Source organism: Ovis aries, chromosome 2, assembly GCF_016772045.2.
Source record: "Ovis aries strain OAR_USU_Benz2616 breed Rambouillet chromosome 2, ARS-UI_Ramb_v3.0, whole genome shotgun sequence".
NCBI lineage: Eukaryota > Metazoa > Chordata > Mammalia > Artiodactyla > Bovidae > Ovis > Ovis aries.
In genome coordinates, this window is record NC_056055.1 from 37,768,428 (window position 1) to 37,790,156 (window position 21,729).

General features: G+C 53.9%; 1 protein-coding gene across 10 annotated transcripts; it reads left to right on the plus strand.

Moving 5' to 3' along the window:
• The first annotated feature begins 915 nt into the window (after positions 1 to 915).
• AQP7 (aquaporin 7) lies at positions 916 to 17,201 on the plus strand. Of its 10 annotated transcripts, none has more exons than XM_060409152.1 (9): positions 916 to 1,122; positions 2,232 to 2,280; positions 4,971 to 5,087; positions 6,960 to 7,077; positions 15,109 to 15,232; positions 15,604 to 15,741; positions 15,949 to 16,067; positions 16,267 to 16,484; positions 16,873 to 17,201. In XM_060409152.1, exons 2-9 carry the CDS (start codon positions 2,255 to 2,257, stop codon positions 17,120 to 17,122), a joined length of 1,110 nt encoding a protein of 369 aa, XP_060265135.1. In that variant the 5' UTR covers positions 916 to 1,122; positions 2,232 to 2,254; the 3' UTR covers positions 17,123 to 17,201. The 10 variants fall into 10 exon arrangements, with proteins under 10 accessions (XP_060265135.1, XP_060265137.1, XP_060265134.1 ...); XM_060409154.1 differs by lacking the exon at positions 2,232 to 2,280 and adding an exon at positions 4,002 to 4,170; XM_060409151.1 differs by having other exon boundaries at positions 916 to 1,106.
• The last annotated feature ends 4,528 nt before the right edge of the window (positions 17,202 to 21,729 follow it).

A 21,729-nucleotide genomic window follows, 5' to 3' on the forward strand; every position in this document is an offset into this window, starting at 1 on the left:
TTTCATGCATTGGAGAACGAAGTGGCAACCCACTCCAGTGTTCTTGCCTGGAGAATCCCAGGGACTGGGGAGCCTGGTGGGCTGCCATCTGTGGGGTCGCACAGAGTTGGACATGACTGAAGCGACTTAGCAGCATGCCCCGGCTCCGGAGGTCCTCTCATAGATGGTGGATGGTCCCCTGGCTGGCTCCTGACCCACCCTGGCCACCCACCCGTGGGCATGCCCTCTGGTCCAGCCTGGCTCCTTCCCAGAGGCCTTGCCTACTGTTCCCATGGGAAGTGTTATCCTGAGGGCTAGGCCTAGCTTTCCCCTCTCCTCACTAAAATAAAATGGGGGCTCCCGGAGGACGAGGCCCAGGCTTGTTCTCCTCCCTACCAGACTAAGGGCCTCCAGAGAGCCAGGCTGGCCTCTACCTCCCTTCTTGGACTGAGGGTTCCTGCAGATACGGCTCTTGTCTCTTCCCCTCAGAGTCCAGGGCCTGAGTCTCCTCTTCCTCCTTCGGGATGGAGGCTTCCTCAGGACTGACTCAGGGGCTTCTTCCCAGCCCTTCCACCTGGCTGTTGATCTTCAGAATCTTCCACCTCACATCCCCATTCTGTGCAGTTCTCCCCACAGAGGGGGATTCAGGGGCCTCCGGAGTCTCCCCCAGCTCTGGGACCCGGGGAACGGGGCGGGGGACTTCCTCTGGCTCTGTGCTGGACACTTGGCTTGGTACAACAGGCCCTTCCTCTGAAACCGAGAGGCCCAGAGCACCCACTGGGAGCTCCGCCTCTGACCTCACAATGGCTGCCTCAGAACCCTGTCTCCACGGCACTGCTGGCAGGAGAAGGGGTGCTATTTTGGGCAGTGTGTCTGCACTTGGCTCGAGTGACAAGGGCCAAACCCCTGCTCCACTGACCTCTTCCCTGGAGGAGCAGAGCAGAGTAGCACTCGGGTTGCCTTGAGGAGGGCTGAGAGGCGGGCTCTGGCTGGGCACATAGGGACCGCAGAGCCCTAGCCGAGGCTGCAGCCAGAGCCCGAGACGGTCATGGAGGAAGCTGTCCAGGGGCTGCTGTGACTGAGAGGCCCCAAGGCAGGCAACTGGGAGCATAAGGCCCTTCAGCAGAGTGAGTTGGGCCCCAGGTAGGGCTGGGACAGGGGGCCTCCCCTGGGATTCAGGCTTCGGGGATGCCATTCCTGGGGACCACATGGGCACGGGGCACCCATGGGAGTGGCGGGGGAAGGGACCCAGCTGGGAGCTGAAGGCCTGGATATCTGTTCTGGTTTAGTCCTGAGTGGCTGCCTCATATAGGCATGTCACACGTTCTTTCTGGGCTTACCTGTAAATTGACTGGAGGACCAGTGGTGGAGCAGAGATTGGGAGGATGCGTGGGGCTAGGCAGCCAGGAGGGCCTGGAGTCGGGTCGGGGTGGGGAGCGAATAGACCGGCGACAAGGGACCAAAGCGGGAAGAATGTGGATCAGAGTAGGGGGCAGATTCCCGGCTTTGCTGGGGTGGTTTCTTCCTCTGGAGTCCCTCCTGGGCCCAGTGAGGGTTTCTGCAGTCAAGGTGAGGTGCGGGAGCTTGTATGGCAGTTGGAAGAAAGGGGGCTGGAGAATAGGGAGCATGCAAGGTGGGGAGGTCTAGGTTCACCTTCATGCTGTCATTTTGAAGGAAAATGGGAATAAAAGGGGTGGGTGTCTTCAGGAAAGGTGAGACGGTAGACTTTGTTCTGAGGTGGGGATATGGACTAAGTGAATTTTCAGGACCTCATCCTATGTGGGGTGTATGTGTGTGTGCCTGTGTGTGTGTCTGTGTGTGTGTGTGCAAGGAGGAGACAGATGAGGCCCTGGAAAGCCAGAGTTTAAGTCAGCAACAGGAGGGTTTGAGGTTGGACTGAAGGCAGTAATACCGGCCTGTGCGAGAGTGGAAATGCTGCAGGGAGCCTGGGGCATCTCCATTGTCCAGAGCTGCAGGCTTGGGAAGGTCAGGAAGACCTTGGCAGGGCCCTGGCCTGGGGGGCCAAGGGTCCTGAAGCCAGCAGGGGTGGGGGTGGGGCTCCAGTGCCTCTCCCTATTGGCTGAAGCACACACACCCCTCATTCTCCCTTCTTGCCAGCTTGGCTGGGTTGAGGTGTTGGCACTGGCAGGGGCTGTCCCTGTGGCTTCTCCCCTGGGGGACTGAGGTCTGATGGGAATGAGGGGCCAAGTTCTGTGGCCCCCAGCCCCAGTGACCTCTCTTTGGCTTTACAGCATCTAAAAATCTCAAAGACAACATGACTCACTTAGACAGGAAGAGGCGGTAAGCATCCCACATGTTCCCCTGCCTCAGCCCTCCTGTCCGGCACCCAACACACCCCAGGGCCCTCCCTGACCCATCCTAGCTCCTCCCTCATGGCAGCTGATGGACCAAGACTCCCTCCTTCCCACCCTGCTCCAGCCATGGGGCCCGGAAGAAGAGCCTCTTCCACCTGCACCCATAGCCAAGCATGGGCTGGGCCCTGGGGTGAGGAGAGGCTCAGAAAGACCCAGATGAGGGTCAAGGGGCTGGGCAGGGGGTTCCAGCTGCCCCTACGCAGGTTGTGCTCAATTGAACTGAACTCACTACTTCCCACCTGCTCAGGCTCAGGTCTCTTCGAGGTGAAATGAAACCCAAAGTCCTTACAATGGCTAAGGCCCTGCCTATTCAGTGCTTGTTTCCTCTCTGACCTTCGCCCATCCCACCCACCCACTCTCCCCTCCTTTCCTTCCCTTCAAACATGCTCAGAGTCCTTCAGTGACCGTCCCCTCTGCCTGAAACATTCTCCCCGCCGTTTCCCGCGTGGTTTGCTCCCTCACCTCCTTCCTGTCTTGGCTTAAATGCCTCTTTCTCAATGAGGGGACCTGGCTGCCCTGTTCCAAGTCCTTCCCTCTCCCTTTTCCCTGCTCTAGCTCCCGGCAGGTAGGTAGGACAGTAGGTAAAACATATCAATACCACACAAATGTATGTACTATTTGCTTCCTTTCCTTGCTGCCTGCCAGCTCCACACGAGCATGGGTGTTGGTCTGCTTGTGTGCTCCAGGATAGACTGAACGCATGGGTCGCCTCTGTGCTGTCGACGTCACTATGCCCACTGGAGACTCTCCCAGGGCTTTGGACCCTGTTTGCAAAAACCCTCTAGTGGCCCAGACCCTCTAGCTTAGCCCCAGTTGAGGACAGACTTCTTCCCACCAACCCTCCTGCCTCCTGTGGTCTCAGCTCAGTCAAGGATCCCGGTCTCCCCCAGCGCTCCAGCCAGAAGTCACAGCCTTGTCCTTACACATCTGTCCCCCATGCCTCACATTTAACCACCAATCTCCTAAAAAGTATAAGAGGTGCTCACTTCCACCTCCCTACTCCCTCACAGCCACCACCTGCCCATTCTCCCAAAGGCTCTGCTGACCTGCCCTCCTCCCACCCCCAGGGGCTGCTTGCTCTGAGGGAGTTACCCATCTCCTTATGGAAGAACCCATCCGAGGGCAGGGTTTACTTGTAACCCTTGTGCCTGACTCCTAAGTAGATGCTCACCAAATGTTTGTTAAATGGATGAATACGAGTTAGCAGCTTGAATGGTTGGCTTGAGGTTAGTTGAGTAGTTTGCAGCTGGTTGGTTGCTTAGATAATTAAATGAGTTGGCTAATAGGAGAACCAGTTAGTTGGTTAAGTTGCTAGGTTGATTAGTTGAAGGGTTGATTGCTAAGTGGTCAGATATTTAGTTCCTTAATTAGCAAGGATCTAGGTAATTGGGGCTTCCCAGAGTGATAAAGAACCCGCCTGCCAGTGCAGGAGACATAAAAGATGTGGGTTCAATCCCTGGGTTGGGAAGATCCTCTGGAGGAGGGCATGGCAACCCACTCCAGTACTCTTGCCTGGAGAATCCCATGGACAGAGGAGTCTGGTGGGCTACAGTCCATAGGATCCCAAGAGTTGGACATGACTGAAGCAACTGAGCATGCATGCATTTAGGTAGTTACCTGGTTGATGGTTGGTTTCTTGGTTTGTAGGCTAAGTTTTCTTCGACTCCCCTGCTGTGAGCTCTCTCATTTTTGCCCCTGGATGAAATGACCATCTCTGATTGGGTGACCTCCAAATGGATATCGTTACCAGCAGGCTCCTTCCTGGTCACCTCCACTTAGCTGCCTAGCGGGCTTCTCAAACTCGGCACACCCAGAGGTGACTCCTCATTCTCTGCCTAAGCCTACTGCTTCTCTCATGCGCCTCACACACCATTGTGCTGCTCCATCCAGAGCTGGGGCATCCAGGACTCTCCCCTCTCCATCCTCCTCTCTAATGAGACACACATCTGTTCGTAGGACTGCCTTCCCCTGGCCACCTCCATGCACTTTCTTGGCTCTGGCTGCCATTATCATTCAGCCTGTCTGGGCTGAACGTGTGATTGCTCACATGTCCTCCACTCCCGCTCCCTGATTTCCGCCTCCAAGCAGGAGGCAGTGCTCCTGCCTAACTCCTCCACCCCAAGACCCTCTGGGGTCAGACTCCCTAGCGTGGGCTATGAGGCCATCTGCCCTCTCTGCCCCTCTCACGCTGCTTTGCCTCCTCTCTCTGCAGCCCCTCCTTGCAGAATTCCTCTACACTTCACACATTGTCATCACTGCAAGCCTTTGTCCAAACCATTCCAATACCCAGGACTTTCCCCCACCTCCCTGATGCTCCTTCATCTGACCAGCCATCTATTCTCCTAGATCTCCCTTTCTCTGGGAGAGCCTCCTACTCCCGCTGCTGGGTCATTTGCTTCCTCCCTGCAACCCCATAGTGTCCAGCATTCACTTGTGGCAGCACTCCTTGTTGTTCAGCTGTTAAGTCATGTCCAGCTCTTTGTGACCACATGGACTGTAGCCCACCAGGCTCCTCTGTCGTCCTTGCGTTGCAACACTCCTTACACTGTCAGTAATTGCTTAGTAAATTGTTCATCTTTCTAAGAGCAGGGATCATGCCAATGTTCTTTACTACAGTCCCCAAACACATTGGAGAAGGAAATGGCAGCCCAATCCCATGTTCCTGCCTGGGAAATCCCATGGACAGAAGAGCCTGACGGGTAACAGTCCATGGGGTTGCAGAGCTGGACAAGAGTGAGTGACTGAGCGTGCGTGCGCTGAACACAGTTGGCACTCTAGGCACTCATTGCATCTTTGGTCGTTGGTTTGTTGGTGCTTGCTGTGTGGTGAGGAGGAGGAGGCCAGGGTCCCAGGGCTCCCTTGGTGTCACTGACTTCCTGCTTTGTCTGCCTCTCCGCTGCCTCCTGTGTAACCTTCTGGGACTGTTCTATTTTTTTAAAATAATATTTGTTTATGTATTCACTTTTGGTTGTGCTGGGTCTTCGTGGCTGCACAGGCTCTTCTCTAGTTGCAGCGAGCGGGGGGCTACTCTCTAGCTGTGGTCTGTGGGCTTCTCACGGTGGTGGCTTCTCTTGCTGCAGAGCATGGACTGTATGATACAAAGCCTTCAGTAGCTGTGGCTCCTGGGCTCTAGAGCACATGGGCTTAGCTGCTCAGCAGCATGTGGGATCTTCCAGACCAGGAATCGAACCCGTGTCTTCTGCATTGGCAGGTGGATTCTCTACCACTGAGCCACCAGGGAAGCCCGCAGGACTGTTCTTGAATTCCTGCTGCCTCAGGCTCTTCCTCAGCGCCAAGGAGGACAGTCACAGGGGCATGGGAACACCTATGGGATGCTGCGTGGCAGCGGCAGTTGGGTGGGCACTAGTGGACTGACTGTCCAGGCAGCGCTGCATCCCCCTCCATATGCTCAGTCCTGGGTTTGTTTCCCTGAAGTAAGGACAGAACAAGGACTAGGGTGGGTGAGAAATGAACTTGGGTTCTCAGCCAGAAACGTAGATTGTGCTTTGTCCATGCCCGGCTTACATTTCTCACTCTCAGGGCTCACTCTTTGCTGCTGTGAGGCTGGGGAAAGCCAGGAAGCTGTGGCGGGGTGGGGGTGATGTGGCAGTCCCCAGCAGGGTGAGGAAGTCGAGGGACAGGCAGCATGGCAGAGGGGAGGGTCACCAGTCTGAATAAGCACTAAGGCTGCAAACAGGTATCTCTTCCTCCTCCTCCAGAGCCTCCGGGCTGTCTCCTTCCCCAAACTCAACTCTTGTTCCCTCAGCCCCAACAGAAGATAGAGCCTCTAACTCACTCTTTCACTTGTCCATCCAATCATCCATTTACCAAACAAATGTTTATCAACATTCTACCGTGCGTCAGGCACTGTGGGAGTGCTGGGGATCTAGGGGAGAGTAACAGGCCTGCTGCAGTTCATGGGGTCACAAAGAGTCAGACATGACTGAGCAACTGAGCTGAACTGAACTGAACAGACGAAGTCTCAGTTTTTTCATTTGAGTGTACTCTGCACATCTACTACTCACTCATTCACTCACAAGCATCTGTTCATGCTGACCTTGCTGCAGAGACAGAACCTGGTGTGTGCTTCGGGACTCAGTGCTGTTCATGGAGCCTGGGAGCCAACTCTGCCACACCCTGTGCTGTTCGCAGAGCCTTGCAGTTGCCAGATCTTGCCTGATGCCTTGCCTGTGTCCCCAGAGCTCTGGCCCCAGCAAATGGGCAGGCAGGCAGGCAGGCAGGCAGACAGCTGAGCTCTACTCTCCCGCCTGCTCTCTCCCACCTGCTTCTCCCTCAAGGCTCTTTGGCACCATAGACGGCACTTACAGGCTCCCCAACTGCCCCCTTCTGCACCCTGACCTCATGGGTGCACCTTCCCAGTGGTCTAGTCTCTGGCAGGAGGAAGAAGGGACGTGACCTGGATGTCCAACCCTAGTCCCTCTCCACGTCCCTGGGCTCTCATATGCCTCTGACCCCCGAGGTACCGGCTGCCCTGGGCAAGAGCAGTCATGTGTGGGGAGGCCACTGGGTTACCCATTAACTCAGCCATGACAATAAGTGCACCTGATCATTTCTGCCCATGGGCTCCTCCGGCTGCTGTTTCAGGTCCACCCGCATGTCCAAGGTGGTCTCGACACCTACAGCAACAAAGATGAAAGTCATATGGCAGAATGAGAATGTTCGAGAGTTCCTGGCAGAGTTCATCAGCACATATGTCATGATGGTGAGTGGGCGGTGGGGGGTGGGGGTGGGCGGGTACAGAGTGAGCAGACTCTGAGGAAAGGGTCTCAGGAAAGTGGGGCCTCAGAAAGGTGGGGCTCCGTAAGGGCAACCCATGACCTGCTCCCCACCTCTGGGAGCTGGATCACACTGTCCCTTCCCCAGCCTCTGAGGGAGAAGCATGGAAAAACAAGGACTTGTCTTTCTCACCAAGTCTTTTTGGGAGAGAAAGGGCTCACAATATGTGGGGCAAAGTGAAATCCTGAGTTACAGGTGGCTGGGTGCATTGTGGGCATGACTGGGAGTGAGGAGAAGGGAAACAAATAGTAAAGAGATTGGAGAGGATGTGGAGGCTTTGAGAATTAATCCTGAGGGTGATGGGGAGACACTGAAGGTTTTCCAGGAGGGGAGTGATATGGTCAGTGGTGGGTTTTAGGAAGAAATTCTGGGCTCCCTGTGGAGCCTAAGCAGAGTGGGCAATGCTGGAGGGAGGGGAGCCCAAGAAGAAGCCGTTGGGATGGCCTAGGACAGAGAGAGAGTGTGGAGGTCCAGGGATCAGTCCAGGGTCAGTCTAGTCCAGGGATGGAGAAGAAAGCACACATCCAGGGGAGTTAGAGGAGACGGAACAAAGAAGACTGCGAGCAACAGATGTGGGGTAGATGCTGAGGGGGCCATTTCAGCGTGAGGTCAGCTTTCCTGCGATCAGGTGAGCTGCTGGGGGTGGGGGGAATCTCAAGGGTGGGGATGGCTGGGTATAGAGGCCTGGAAATCTGCAATGTGGTCTGGGCTGACATAAATAGTTAGACTTCATCAGAACATGAATAGTGGTTATAAAATTTGTACAATGAGAACGTATAGAAAGAAAAATGAACTGAGTTGAGGACAGAGCTTGAAGAATGAGGAGCGCACACAGAAGGGCCTGGGTGACCAGAGAGGTGAGAGGAGAAGGTGGGGGGAGACCAGGTTATGGAAGAAAGGGGAGCAGTCAGCAGGGTGAGGGGCTGCGGACGGCCCAGAGTAGTAGGGAATGGCAACCTGGGAGGTCCTGGGGGAACTGGGGAGGTCTCTTTAAGGGGATGACAGGGGAGAATCCAGATGCAAGTGGGATGTGGGTTTTCTTGGGGACTCCCTGTCCCGCCTCAGCCCAGTCACTCACCCATCCAGCCTCTGCCTTGAGCTGTGGCCACTCTTATTTGTACCTTCTGAAGGCCTGGGTCTGTGACAAGAAGGGTTGGCCTCTGGGAAGGGGAATAATGACTTCGGGGGCACAACAGAGGTGGTGGTGGGGGGAGGGGAGAGGATGAGCGTGTGTGTGCGAGTGAGTGTCTGTGCACTGAGTCACAGTGTAGGAGAGATAGTGGGACCCATATTGCCCCGGGGACTCTGGACACCTGGGTTCGTACCCTGATCATTCTGCCACTGAGTCATCAGCTGGCCGTGGGCAGGTCTCCCTGCGCTCAGAGCCTGTCTTCTCAGACATTATTGTTGTTGCTTTTGGTCGCTCAGTTGTGTCTGACTCTTTGCAACCCATGGGCTGCAGCACACCAGACTTCCCTGGCCTTCACCATCTCCCCGAGTTTGCTCAAACTCACGTCCATCGCGTCGGTGATACCATCCAACCATCTCATCCTCTGTCACCCTCTTCTCCTCCAGTCTTCCACACACTCATTCCCAGCATCAGGGTTGTTTCCAGTGAGTCAGCTCTTCGCATCAGGTGGCCAAAATACTGGAGCTTCAGCTTCAGCATCAGTCCTTCCCATGAATATTCAGGGTTGATTTCCTTTAGGATTGACTGGTTTGATGTCCAGTCTGGCCCCAGACATTATTAACAGTGTGACACTGGGCCTCCATGAGCTTTGGAGCTGGGTCTGAATGCTGGCTCTGCTGTCTTCTAGCTGTATGATCTTACATAAATATCTTAACTGTTCAGAACTTAACCTTTCTCACTGATGAGTGCAATGCTAATATTGAGCTGGCTGACTTGTGTGAAGAAGATTTGGAGCTGGACACCCAGCACACACCTGGCTCATATGTGTTGGTTGATTCTCAAGCTGACAAACTCTCTCAGCTGCCCTCCCCTCCTTGCCTCTCGCCGTCTCCCTCTCCTCCATTACCTGCCCTCCTGAGCCGCGAAGACAGCATCTGGACCCTCTCTTGCCTTAATCCAGGGCAAAGTAATTAATTGCTGACAAGACATTCCAGCCCCATGAGGGTTGTTAGACCTTGGCACTATGGAGGTGGGAGGGTGCCTCCTGGGAGAGCTCCTAGGGAAAGCAGGCACCACCCACATGCATTCCTGCCTGCCCACTGCCCATGTTGGCGGTTCTCCTTCTTTTATTGAGGTGGTTATTGAGCACCTACTGCATATCAGGCACTATAATGCTAAGCCATCCTGTGCAGCTTCTTCCCAAATCCTAATAACAGCCCTATAAGGGAGATGCTATTATTATCCCCATTTCACAGATGGGGAAACTGAGGCTTTGTGAGACAAAGTCACTTGTCCAAGGTCACATTTTAAGTTAAGATTAAATCCAGTCTAGCCTAATATCCTGGTCTTAACCTTTGATCTCCATGCTCTGTCTCTTACCTTAGCTGGATTTCTAACTCTCTCCCAGCCGAGGGAAGGCCCTCAGGTCCAGGCTTTGGAAAGTTCAAGACCCCTCTCTAGGCCTTTGTTTTCCCTGGGAATAGAAACATTTGCCACTCAGTTGCCGTGAGGATTGAAGGGAAGTAACATGTAAAAGAACTTTGTGAGATTTAAGCTCACAGGGGACATTGTGTTGTTGTTATTTTTAGGTGTCAGGCCTGTGCCAAGAAGTAGGGGCTTTCGCAGGTGATAGGAAGCTCAATGAGTCATCAGTGTGAAGGTTTCGCCAGAAAAGCTAGAGTGACCTTGGGCCCCATTTATTGCAGCAACATGAAGGAAGCAGACTGTTCTACTCTGTTCCACTCTGTAGCCTCGGGGTGTTGTCCTCCAGGCTGGGCCTCTGGCTATTGGAGGCACCTGGACAGGCTGGGCCACATTCACTGACCAGGGAGGGGAGGAGCTGGGCTATCAGTGCCCTGGAAACCCAGCTGGGGTTGTGAGCAATAGGGCAGGGGCTGCAAAACTCACGTTGTCGGAGCCTGAGAGAATCATCGAGGGAGGTGGGGACTGTGGCTAACGGCAGAGTGCTGACCTGTGTGAGGACGTGGCTGCCACCACTTTGGCTGACTATCGCCACATCACCTGGAATGCAGGCTGCTGTTGACAGAGATTCTGATTTTGCAAGAGAAGCTGAAACTTCTGTGCATCAAAACCAAATTAATCAAACAAAACATTTGCTGAACAGATGAGGTCCAGGGGCTGCCAGCTGGCAACCTTGACACACAGGGGAGCACAGGGGGTTTATTCACTCATTCATTGTTTTTAGTAAATGGTTTGAGCTCCTGCTTGTAAATGGGGACCTTGCTCTTCAAACCCTCCATGGCTGCTCCAGCGCCTGGATCTCTTTACCCCGAATCTGTCAGCCTGGCCTGGCCTCGCTCCCCACCTCCATGCCCCCTCTGCCCCTGTCCTCTATCCTCACCCCACCCTTGGCCCGAAGCCGGCCTGTGTCTGGGCTCCCCTGCACCTGTCCTGGGGCTCCTGTGGGACCCAGCAGGCCCTGCTCAGCGGCCTCTCCCTTCCCCTATCTAGGCTAGTGCACTGGTTCTCAGACTGTCCCAGATCTAATGTACTCACCGGCCATTTGTCATCAGCAAATGGCTTGGTCTCCAGCCTGGCAGAGAACTGTCAGGTGTGTCTGGCTCCTCACCCATCAGACCTCCCCTCCCTGTGGGTCCACAAGTGCCCCCTCCCCCAGGCAGGAGCCTCCACTCCTTTTCATCCCCCACCTCCCAGGCTCCTCAGGCACTTCGCTTCTTTCCTCTCTTCTGTACCTCCTATTCCTCCCTCTCTTGACCTTAGCACACTCAAGACTCCCTTCCTAAAACAGCAGAACACAGAACACTCCCCACTTCTCTCTGCGAGCCCCTTCATTTACCACATTTACCACTTTACCTCCCTTCTCAGGCAAGTTCTCGAAGAGATGTCTCCACTGGTCTCTTGAGCTGTTTCTTACCACCTCCTCCCCTCCTGCTCTCTGCACCTGACTTCTGACCCCACGCCCTGATGAGACAGTGTTCCCCACCTACTCAAGAACCCTGGGTTGTCACATCCAATGGGATGCTTTCCAGGCCTTCTCCCGCTTGACCCAGAGGCAGCACGTGACCATGTGGGCCACACTCTCCTTGGGAAACTGCTTCTTTCTGGGGTACAGGGCACATTGTCTCTTTGTTCTCCCATTTCTTTATTTTTTAAGACTTATTAATTTTTTATTGTGCTGGGTCTTTGCTGCTGTGTATGGGCTTTCTCTAGTTGTGGTGAATAGGCTTCTCATTGCGGAGACTTCTCTTGTTGCAGAACATGGGCTCTAGGCGCTTGGACTTCAGTAATTGCAGCAAACAGGCTCAGTAGTTGTGGGGCATGGGCTTAGTTGCCCCAAGGCATGTGGAATCTTCCTGGACCAGGGATCGAACCCCTGTCCCCTGCATTAGCAGGCGGATTCCTGTCCACTGTGCCACCAGGGAAATCTTGTTCTTCCATTTCAACGGCGGCTCCTGCTGGGGTTTCTAATGCCCACCCCTGAGAGCTGACCTGACGTTCAGCCCTAGGTTCATCCTCTCCTAGGGATCTTCATATCCTCCCTGATGGCTTCACCTCATGTCCACAATTCTTCAGGTATTTCTTTTTTCAAAAACTCCAGAACTCTTCAAGGGAAATACAACACGAACCTCATATGTAATGTAAAAATTTTCTAGTAGCCATATTAAAAAGGTAAAAAGTGACAGGTGAAATTAGTTTTAATAGTTACTGTATTTAACCCACATGTCCATAATGTTACCAGTTCAACATGTAATCAATATAAAATTATTTAAGATTTACATTTTCTTTTTCCTCCTGAGCCTTTGAAATCTGCTGTGTACCTTACACTTACAGATCTCAGCTTCAAGCACATAATAGCCACGTGTGGCTCATGGCCATCATATAGGATGATGGATCTAGACTCTGACTTCCAGCAGTCTGGACATCTAGAGGTCTCTCAAAGACAACACATCCAAAACATAGAGTACTCAGAGGTGGTGCCATCTGAATGTGGCCTTAAAGTAGAGTATCAATTTTTCAGGATCTAGGATCAGGTATTCTGGAGGGAGGGAGTGGCATACTCAAAACACCGAGGCACAAGAAAGCCAGGCATGAAGGGAGCAATCCAGTCGTTTTCTCCGAGAGTGGCATAGGCAACTGCCTAGATTCGAAAACTGGCTTCCCATGTGCAAGATGTGTGTGTTGTTTTTAGGTTTTATTTCGTTTCTAGAAGATTTATTTATTTATTTATTTATTTATTATTTTTGGCGCACTGAGTCCTCATTGCTTTCTGTAGTTGAGGCAGGCGAGGTGTTCTCAGGGGAGCAGACTCTAGGGCACATGGGCTTTGGTCGTTGCTGCGTGTGGGCTCAGTAGTTGTAGCACACAGGCTTAGTTGCTCTGCAACATGTGGGATATTCCCAACCCAGGGATCGAACCCCTGTCCCCTGCATTGGCAGGTGGATTCCTAACCACTAGACCACCAGGGAAGCCCCAAGATGTGTACTTGAGACAAGCCATTCAACTTCTCTAAACCTATGGTTGCGCATCCGTCAGATGGGGAGAATAATAATACCTAATGTGTAAACAGGTTTAAGGGTTAAAGGAGGTGAGAGGTAGAACTTGCTTACCAGTGCCTGGCACATAGTAAGTGCTCAATAAATGGTTATTATACTTTTCTTCTTTGTTTATTTTTGGCCCACCACGTGACATGTGGGACCTTAGTTCTCTGACCAAGGATGGAACCCATGCCCTCTGCCATGGAAGTGCAGAGTCTTAACCGACAGCCGAGGAAGCCCAAATGGTTATTATTTTTATAGTAGTAATTTATTTGATTTCCCAGGTGGCACAGTGGTAAAGAATCTACCTGCCAATGCAAGAGGTGTGAGAGATGCAGATTCAATCCCCGGATAGGGAAGATCCCCTGGAGTAGGAAATCGCAACTTGCTCCAGTATTTTTGCCTGAAAAATTCCATGGACAGAGGAGCCTGGCAGGCTATGGTCCATGGGGTCGCAAAGAATCGGACATCACTGAGTGACTGAGAACACATATAATGCTATTATTGGTAACACTAGTGTTCAACATAGAGAATACTAGACCCAATATGAAACTGAGAGGCAGAAGGCATGAAAATCAAGGATCTTAAATGGTGACTTACTGAGTTTGGACTTTATCCTAGAAATGGAAGGGAGCCAGGAATGTTTGGACCAAAGGCAGACAGACATGGTCAGATTTTTGTGTTAGGTCACTCTGGCTGCAAGGAGACTGGGTAAGATCTGGGGAGACTATAACCAGAGTTGACCGTGTGCGGTGGAGAACATACAAGTTTCTGACTTTGCTGGGATGGGGGAATATGGAACGAAGATCACATTTTCTGAGAGATGGTGAGCTTTAGAGCTTGAGATGCCTGTGGAACACTCTGGAGACTTCTTGGAGGTATTTGGAAAAAGAGATCTGGCTCTCAAGTGCAGGTTTTGGGAATTAGTCCATCAGGTGTATCTGAAGCTGGTAAGAAAACCCTGGAGTGACTGAGGTAGGTTATGAAAAGGGCCAGGGATAGAACACAGGGATCATCTGTATTTATGAGGCAGATGAATGAAGAAGAACGTGGGAAGGAACTGTGGGGAGGGAAAGGCTACGGAGCAAAGAGGGAAACCAGGAGAGAGACATGTCACGGAAGCCAACGAGGAGGTCCTTTCTGGAAGCAGAGTGGTGAGGAGAGTAAAAGTCAGCAAAGTCAAGTGAGCCGATGCCTGAAGGGACCACTGGGAAATCCAGAGGCTGGAGCCCTCGGAGAAGGGAACTGGTGTCTGTGACGGGGGAAGCAGAAGCCAGGCTGGGAGGGAGGACGGGGAAGGGGCAGAGGACCTGAGATTGTGGGATGGCATCACCAACTCAACGGACATGAGTATCAGTCAACTCCGGGAGATGGTGAAGGCCAGGGAAGCCTGGTGACTGCAGTCTATGGGGTTGCAAAGAGTCAGACATGACTTAGCAACTAAACTGGAACTGAGCGGGTCCTTCCTAGAGCCTGACTGACATGGGAGGAGGCATCCAGGAGTCCACAGCTGGACAGGGAGGCCGGGATGAGGTGGAAGCTCTACTTTAAGGAAAGAAGAGACCCAAGTCTGCAGGAGCCAGTCAAGGGGAGGGTAGAAGACACAGGCAAGAGGGAGGAAGGCCTCTGCAGGAGGAGCCAGAGGAGGGCACAGGAGCCACAGCTGGAGGGGAAGGAAGCACAGACGCAGTGGGAGGGGGTGTCAGTGGCTAGGGGGAGGTTGAGTAAGGGCCTCCTTTTAGGTCTCTAACCTCCCTGTGAAGGGGCTCAGTGGGGAGAGTCTTCTGAGATCTGGTGGTTAGGGATGGGTGAGAAGTTCAGAGGTGATGCCTGAGGGTGAGCTTCCAGGGCTGATGCGTGTGGACATGGTGAGGGTTGGCAGTGGGTCCTGGCAGAGTCCAGAAGGAAGTTTGCAGAGTCCCTGAAAAAATTTCCTTTGGACTACGCTGACAATTGAGAAGATCTGAGGGGTCCAATCCACACCAGCCCTGTCCTTCTGGAAGCCCTTCAGGTGGACTTGGAGTCTAGGTACTTGGCTAGGTCCATGGGAGCCTGACTGTCTCTCCTCACCCGACTCCTTCTCTAGCACACACCCAGCTCCCACTGGTCAGTTGTGACAGGCCTTGGCAGGGGCAACGGGACGAGGTCACGAGGAGGCATATCTCTGGAGGAGGGAGGTATGGCAGAAGGGGGTCCCCAAGGGCAATGCCAGGGAGACCTAGCGTGTGGAGGCACGGAGCCCCAGCTGAGCTCTGAGCCCTCCTCTGAGGGCTGTCTTGGTGGGTGGTCCCCTCAAGGCCCTCTCCTACAGGTGTTTGGTCTCGGTGCTGTGGCCCACATGGTTCTAGGAGGTAAAATGGGGAGCTACCTCGCTGTCAATTTGGGTTTTGGCTTCGGAGTCACCATAGGAATACACATGGCGGGGAACATCTCTGGTGAGTAGGCTGGGCCCCAGCCGACAAGCCCGGGGGGTGTCCCCTATGGGCTTCTCCGGCCCCCTGCCAGCCAGCCCCTTCTCTAAGTCAGCTGGTGCCTTGCCCTCATGGGCCACTTTCCTCTGCCCAGACGCTTCACGAGCCCCCTTGACCCACCATTTTTACAAGCTGGGTCCTCTCAGGCAAGCGACTGAACTCTCCACCCATTGCTTTGCTTCATGGGGAGATGGAGACGGCGGTTTCTGCCTCTCAGGGTCCCTGTGAGGACCGTCCCTTCACAGATGCTCGCTATTATCATCGCAGCTGTCATTGCTCCTGGTATTACTGATTGTTGTTTGTTTCTTTGCCGACACCCTTGGCCCTCCCTGCAGGGGCCCACATGAATGCGGCCGTGACCTTCACCAGCTGTGCACTAGGCCGCATGTCCTGGAAGAAGTTTCCTGTGTATGTTCTGGGTCAGTTCCTGGGCTCCTTCGTGGCAGCGGCCACCATCTACAGCCTCTTCTACAGTGAGTGACCTGCTCCGGGCAGCCCACCTCTGGCCTCGGCCTCCTCCCCTGAAATATGGGCAGATCTGAGCGTGTCCTCCCCTGTGAAAATGCTGGGATAGAAGAGTCTCAGAGGCACTCCTTGCCCTCCATCCTACAGCCTCATCTCTGGGACAGTGGTGGGGTTCAGTCGAGGGGCACGTTCACACTCAGTCTGTATTCCCACAGCCGCTATTATCGACTTCTCGGGGGGAAAGCTGATGGTGACCGGCCCCACAGCCACTGCTAACATTTTTGCCACCTACCTTCCTGACCACATGACACTTTGGAGGGGCTTCCTGGATGAGGTCAGTGGTCCAGGCACAGGTGGTCCTCCTCAGGCCACTCAAGAAGGGGCCAGCAGGCAGCCCCCTGTGGTGGAGCGGACAAGAACCCTGGATGGGACAATACAGAGTCATGGCTCTGCCACGGGTGGGGGCAGGGGGCGCTGCTGAGGCCCTTGGGCTTGGCTGGGGGCCCAGGTGCTGCCATGGTGTCTCTCCCCAGGTGGTGGTGACTGGGATGCTTCAGCTATGTCTCTTAGCCATCACAGACAAGGGGAACAACCCAACACTGTTGGGGACACAGGCCATTGTGACCGGCATCCTTATTGTTATCATCGGAGTATCCCTGGGCATGAACTCGGGATATGCCATCAACCCATCCCGGGATCTGCCTCCCCGCTTCTTCACCTTCCTCGCTGGCTGGGGCTCACAGGTCTTTAGGTACTGCATGGTCCAGCTCACTCCTGGGAGTTTCCTGCGGGTTCCCTGCATGTGGAGGGTGGAACAGCCCCGGAAGCATCCTGGAGATCCGCCCCCTCCACTACCCTGCCACCCCTCACAGTGGCCTGGGAGGCAGGAATGGGTCCTGACCTTCCTCCAGACCCTGCTCCTAGACTGAATGTCAGCCCTGCCCCAGACCCACTGCTGTCCCTGAATCAGGCTGAAGCTGATCAGTGTCCCAGGTTCAGGGCCAAATCCTGGGCTAGGATGGGGGTTCCTCCTCTACTCTCCACCCCCTGCCACCCCTTCCCCCATCTTGGCCTGAGGTAGACACAGCTGCCATGCTGGGTGCTGGCCCCCTAAGCAGGTCTCTGCCTTTTGCCTGCAGAACCAAGGACTGGTGGTGGGTGCCGGTGGTGGCACCACCCCTGGGTGCCTACTGTGGTGCCATCATCTACTTGTTCTTCATTGGCTCCAACAAGCCAGAGGAGCCCCAAGTCCTGGAGAATCCCTCGACGATTGAAGACCGCAGAGTATCTGTGTTGCCCAAGACCGTGTCTCACCAGCACGGGGTCGCTTCCCTCACCCCTGTCTCTGTGTACCCTGAAGATAGATCCTCAGTCTTGTACCACCCTTAAGTGACTCCATCTTCCTAGAGCCCCTCTAAGACTATTTGTGACCCTGCATCCACCCCAATAAAGAAAGCCTTGTCCCACAGTGGCAACCCCGCTTCTTGGGGGCCTCCTGTGGTGGGGCTTACCTCCTGGGTTCTCTCAGAAGCTCCCAGGTTATGCTATAGCCCAAGGCTGGGCAGGAGCTGAGGGGCCTCCAACTCCTGCAAGTCCTGGGAGCTGGGTGGCCCCCAGGCGAGTGAGTGGAAGGGCCGATCTGTGGCCTCAGTAAAGACAGGACTAGATTAGAGGAGTCCGGACACAGAAGGGTGCGCTGCCAGGCACAGGGCAGGGAGGGGATGGCATGGGGGGGGATTCCAGCTGGCAGATGGGGGGGGGGTCAGCCCTGGAGGAACCTTGAGCTGCCCTGGGAGAAGACTCTGGACTCTCCTTCAGTCCTGGCCAGTCCTTGGACCAGGCAAGGCAAGGCCCCAGTGTGTGGATCAGAGTTTCTTTTTTTGTTTGTTTGTTTGGTTTTTTTTTTGGATCAGAGTTTCTCAACATTTTTTTTTCTCTTAGTCTCCCCTCCTCAGGAGACTTTTAGGCATTTTTTCCCCTTACTTGCATGATATTTTAATACCACAGATATACTGTATATCTGTTTGTGTACTGTACATATATCTTTGCTTTATACAAAAAAAGTAAGATTTTAAAAAATCTCTCCCTTTCAAGGATCCAATTTTTTCCCCCATGGGAGCATAATCACCCCACCCCTGAAAATGCCTGAAGTAGACTGAGAGGAGGTAAGACGTAGGCTCTGCCTTCTTCGTGAGGGCAGAGCTCTCCCATCGTGGGGAATTCCAGAGTTGGAAAGGAAGAAGCAGAGAGGAAAATCCTGTCAAAAGGCAGGGGGCAGGAAATGGTCTCATGAGGTTCCGGGGAACAGGTGCAGAGGCAGGGCGGCCAGGGTCCACCGATCCCAGGCTGGGAGGATCATCCTGCTTCTGGGACTCAGAAGGCAGCAACACCCATGGCTTTTGTCCCTGCTTCTGCTTTTAGCCTTTCAACAGCCACTGAGCACCTCCTGTGTACAGGCTACGCGGGTAAGTTTGGGTCTCTGTCTTCAAGGGGCACAGCCCCTACTGGGAACAGGTGATCACAGGAAAGAGCTGAGGGGTGAAGAAGGGGCTGCATGCAAGGCTCAGAGGGGCCTCACAGCTCAGTCTTGATCTGAGGCCACAGATGGCTTCCTAGAGAACGAGACAGAGCAAAGGGTCGGGGGGTGGTCCTTTCTGGGGCTGGATGCCGAACTTCATGGTTTGAGGAGACAGGGCGGGGCGGGATGGGGGTGGGTAGAGGACGCTGGTTTTCCTTCTGGAGGTGGGGACCTGGTAAGATGAGGTTTAGAAAGCCCACCTGAGCTGCAGTTTGCAGGATGCTGGGAAAGGGGGAGACTGGGGCCTGTAAGGAAGTGTGGGGCAAGGCTGTTCCAGGAGGGGCAGCGGGACAGCTCAGGTCAGCACTGGAGGGTGGACAGAAGAGAAAGGATTCGCCTGACACCAAGGAGGTAAAAGCCTCAGGCTAAGCTCAGACTGGAGGGAGGAGTGGGTGAGGACCGGCCAGGCCCAGGATTGCCTTCCAGTTTCTGGCTTGGGCTTGGGGTGTTGGAGATGTCCCCACTGAACATGGAGAATGGGAAGGCACTGGTCTGAAGAGGAAGATGATAATTTATACTGGAGACACATCGACTTTGAGTTGCCTATGGGACGTGGGCAATAGATGTGTAGTCCTGGGCAAGTTACTCTGCCTTGCCGGGCCTCGGTTTTCTCATTTGTAAAGTTGGTCTAATACTATCAAAATACCTACCATTTGTGTTGATGTGAATATCAGATGAAACAAAACATGTACAATGCTGAGGATGGTGCTTGGCACAGAGTCAGTGCTCAATAAATGATTACGCCTTTCGTGTGGTCTAGAGCTCAGAAGAGCTGAAGTAGAGACTGGGGAAACTGCAGTCGTGTGGACAGAGCTGGGGCAGAGGAAGAGGGAAGGAAGGGCCAGCGAGCAGGGTCCTGGTGAAGTGGAATGGGCCTTGCAAGAGGTTTGGCTGACGAGGGGCACAAGGTCAGGGGACACTGGAAACACCCCAGATGTCCATCAACAGGGGACATACTTACATTGCAGTCCAGTCACATAGGGCAGAATACAATACATAAGTGAAAAGTGAGGTACAGGAGCTACCTGTAATGACACGGAGAAAGCGTGCAGGCATAGTGATGTCGTACATTATACCATTAAAAACAAGCAAACAGCAATATATTCTTTGGATGTACATATGTGATAAAACTCCCAGGTTTGATCCCTGGGTTGGGAAGATCCACTGGAGAAGGGAATGGCAACCTACTCCAGTGTTCTTGCCTGGAGAATCCCATGAACAGAGGAGCCTGGTGGGCTACAGTCCATGGGGTCTCAAAGAGTCGGACACACCTGAGCATGCATGCATGTGATGAAACTACTTTAAAAAAAAAGAAAGGGGCTTTCCTGGTGGGCCAATGGTTGAGAATCCACCTGCCAATGCAGAGAACATGGGTTCAATCCCTGGTTCAAGAAGATTCCGAATGCTGTGGGGCAGCTAAGCCCGTAGGCAGGCGCAACTACTGAAGCCCGAGCGCCCTGAAGCCCAGGCTCCGCAACAAGAGAAGCCATCGCAAAGAGAAGGCCGCACACTGCAACTGAAGAGTAGTCCTGCTCGCCGCAACTATAGGAAGCCTACATGCAGCAACGAAGACCCAGCACAGCCAAGATTTTTTAAAAAGATAGTAAACTCCTTGAGAGAAGGGACCAACTTTTCACTGAAAAGAAAAGGCACAATTCCTTCATGGAGACAGAAACGTTGCTAAGATGGGGAGGAGCATGGGAGTAGGGAAAGCTAGTAATGATTTTCCAGTTCTGGGGCTGGGGTAAATTTGGGGGTTCATTATGTGATTGTACTTATACAACTGTGATACATATTCATTCAAAGGTATCATTTATTTTAAAAGATGAAGAAATAGCAACAGCATGAGAACAGGTGATAGGAAGAGTGCCAGGTATGAGGGTCACTGAGATTAGTGGGCTGGGGGCACAGGGTGGAGGAGAGACGTGAGTGAGTCTGACATTCCACGTGGGAGGAACCGAGCCAGGGACTGGGCCTGGGATCGTCTAGGGAGGACCCCACAGCTGGAAGTGTTAGTCAGCTGCCTCCCTCTGTGACCCTGGACCCATCTCTTCCCCTCTCAGCCTCGGTGACCCCGTAAACACAAGGAGGGTGGCCACTTTCTTCCCTGGTGTTCCTTCCAGAGCAGTGTGACCCTAAGACCTCAGCCACAGATGAGAGGGGCATATACAGACCCTCCTCTGCCCCACTGACCACTGCAGCCTTCTGGCATCCTCAGGTGTCCGGGAGGTGGCTTTGGAGGCAGGCCAGCTAGAGGATCCCCCCAGAACCCCTCCAGCAGTCTGGAGCTATGCCTCAGACCTATACTCGGCCCACTGCCTGGAACCTCCTGCTGATGCTGAGCCCAGTGTCAGGCTCAGGTGACCTGGTCACAGCACTTCTGGACACACGGCGCAGACCCCTTCGTTCTCTTGGCAGAGAACCAGACACCATCCTAGAGCTAAGGATATAAGCATTTAAAACAGTCTTTGTCCTCCTGGAGCTGATATTCTGTGCAAAATGTGTGTTTGTGATACATGCTAAGCAGGAAAAGTGGAAAAGGAGGATAGGAAGTGTGTGTGGGTGTGAAGACTGGAGGTAAATGAGTAGAGACTTGAAGACGGGGAAGGAGTGAGCCATGCGGACGTGTTGGCTGAGGGAATGGCCAGCGCCAAGGTCTGAAGGTTCAAGCATGGTCGGGCCATTGCTGGGATGGGAAGAGTAGGGGAGCAGCAGAAGACAAGGCCAGAGAAGTGAGTGGGGAGGGTGAATGGAGCCCATGCCTGGAGAGAAGTGAGGCCAAGGCTCGCGCCAGAGGTGAGGGAGGTCTCTGGAGGAGCGAGGCAGGTGACACGGCAGGAGGGAAAGAAGGAAGGGAGGGAGGGAGGGAAGAAGGAAGATGAAGTGGGGCAGGTGCCATGGTGCCTTATCCCTGCTCTTGGCTTTGCTCACACAGCCCCTCCTGTAAGCATTCCCTGGCTGGACTTCCAAGGGACATACGTTCAGCTCTGGGAGCCAGGCTGGGATGTGAGCTATAGGAGCCCTAGCTCCTCTCCCATTCTTCTAGTCCCAGGCCGGCATGGACTGTCTGTGTGACCCACACAGGACCCTTCCCTGCTCTGGGCCTTGGCTTCCCTGTCTGTATAGTGAGGCTAGGACCTCCTGGCATCTGAGGAGCCTACCTGCTCTGACTTCTTACAGCACTTAAAGCTTCATATCACAACCCCATTACTGCCCCCTGCCTCAGGCTGGCTAAGGCTGTTTGAGAGGGACACAGGGATGGGACAAGGAGGAACACCCCCCCCCCCCGCCCCCCTGCAACGCTGTCAGCTCCATGCCAAGCTTCTCCAGGGCTTTGCCAATGAAGGTCTGGTCCTCAGTTTGGTGGCTTTGGGAAGAGGCTCTTCTTACTCCTTGCCTGGCCTGCCGCTCTCCCACT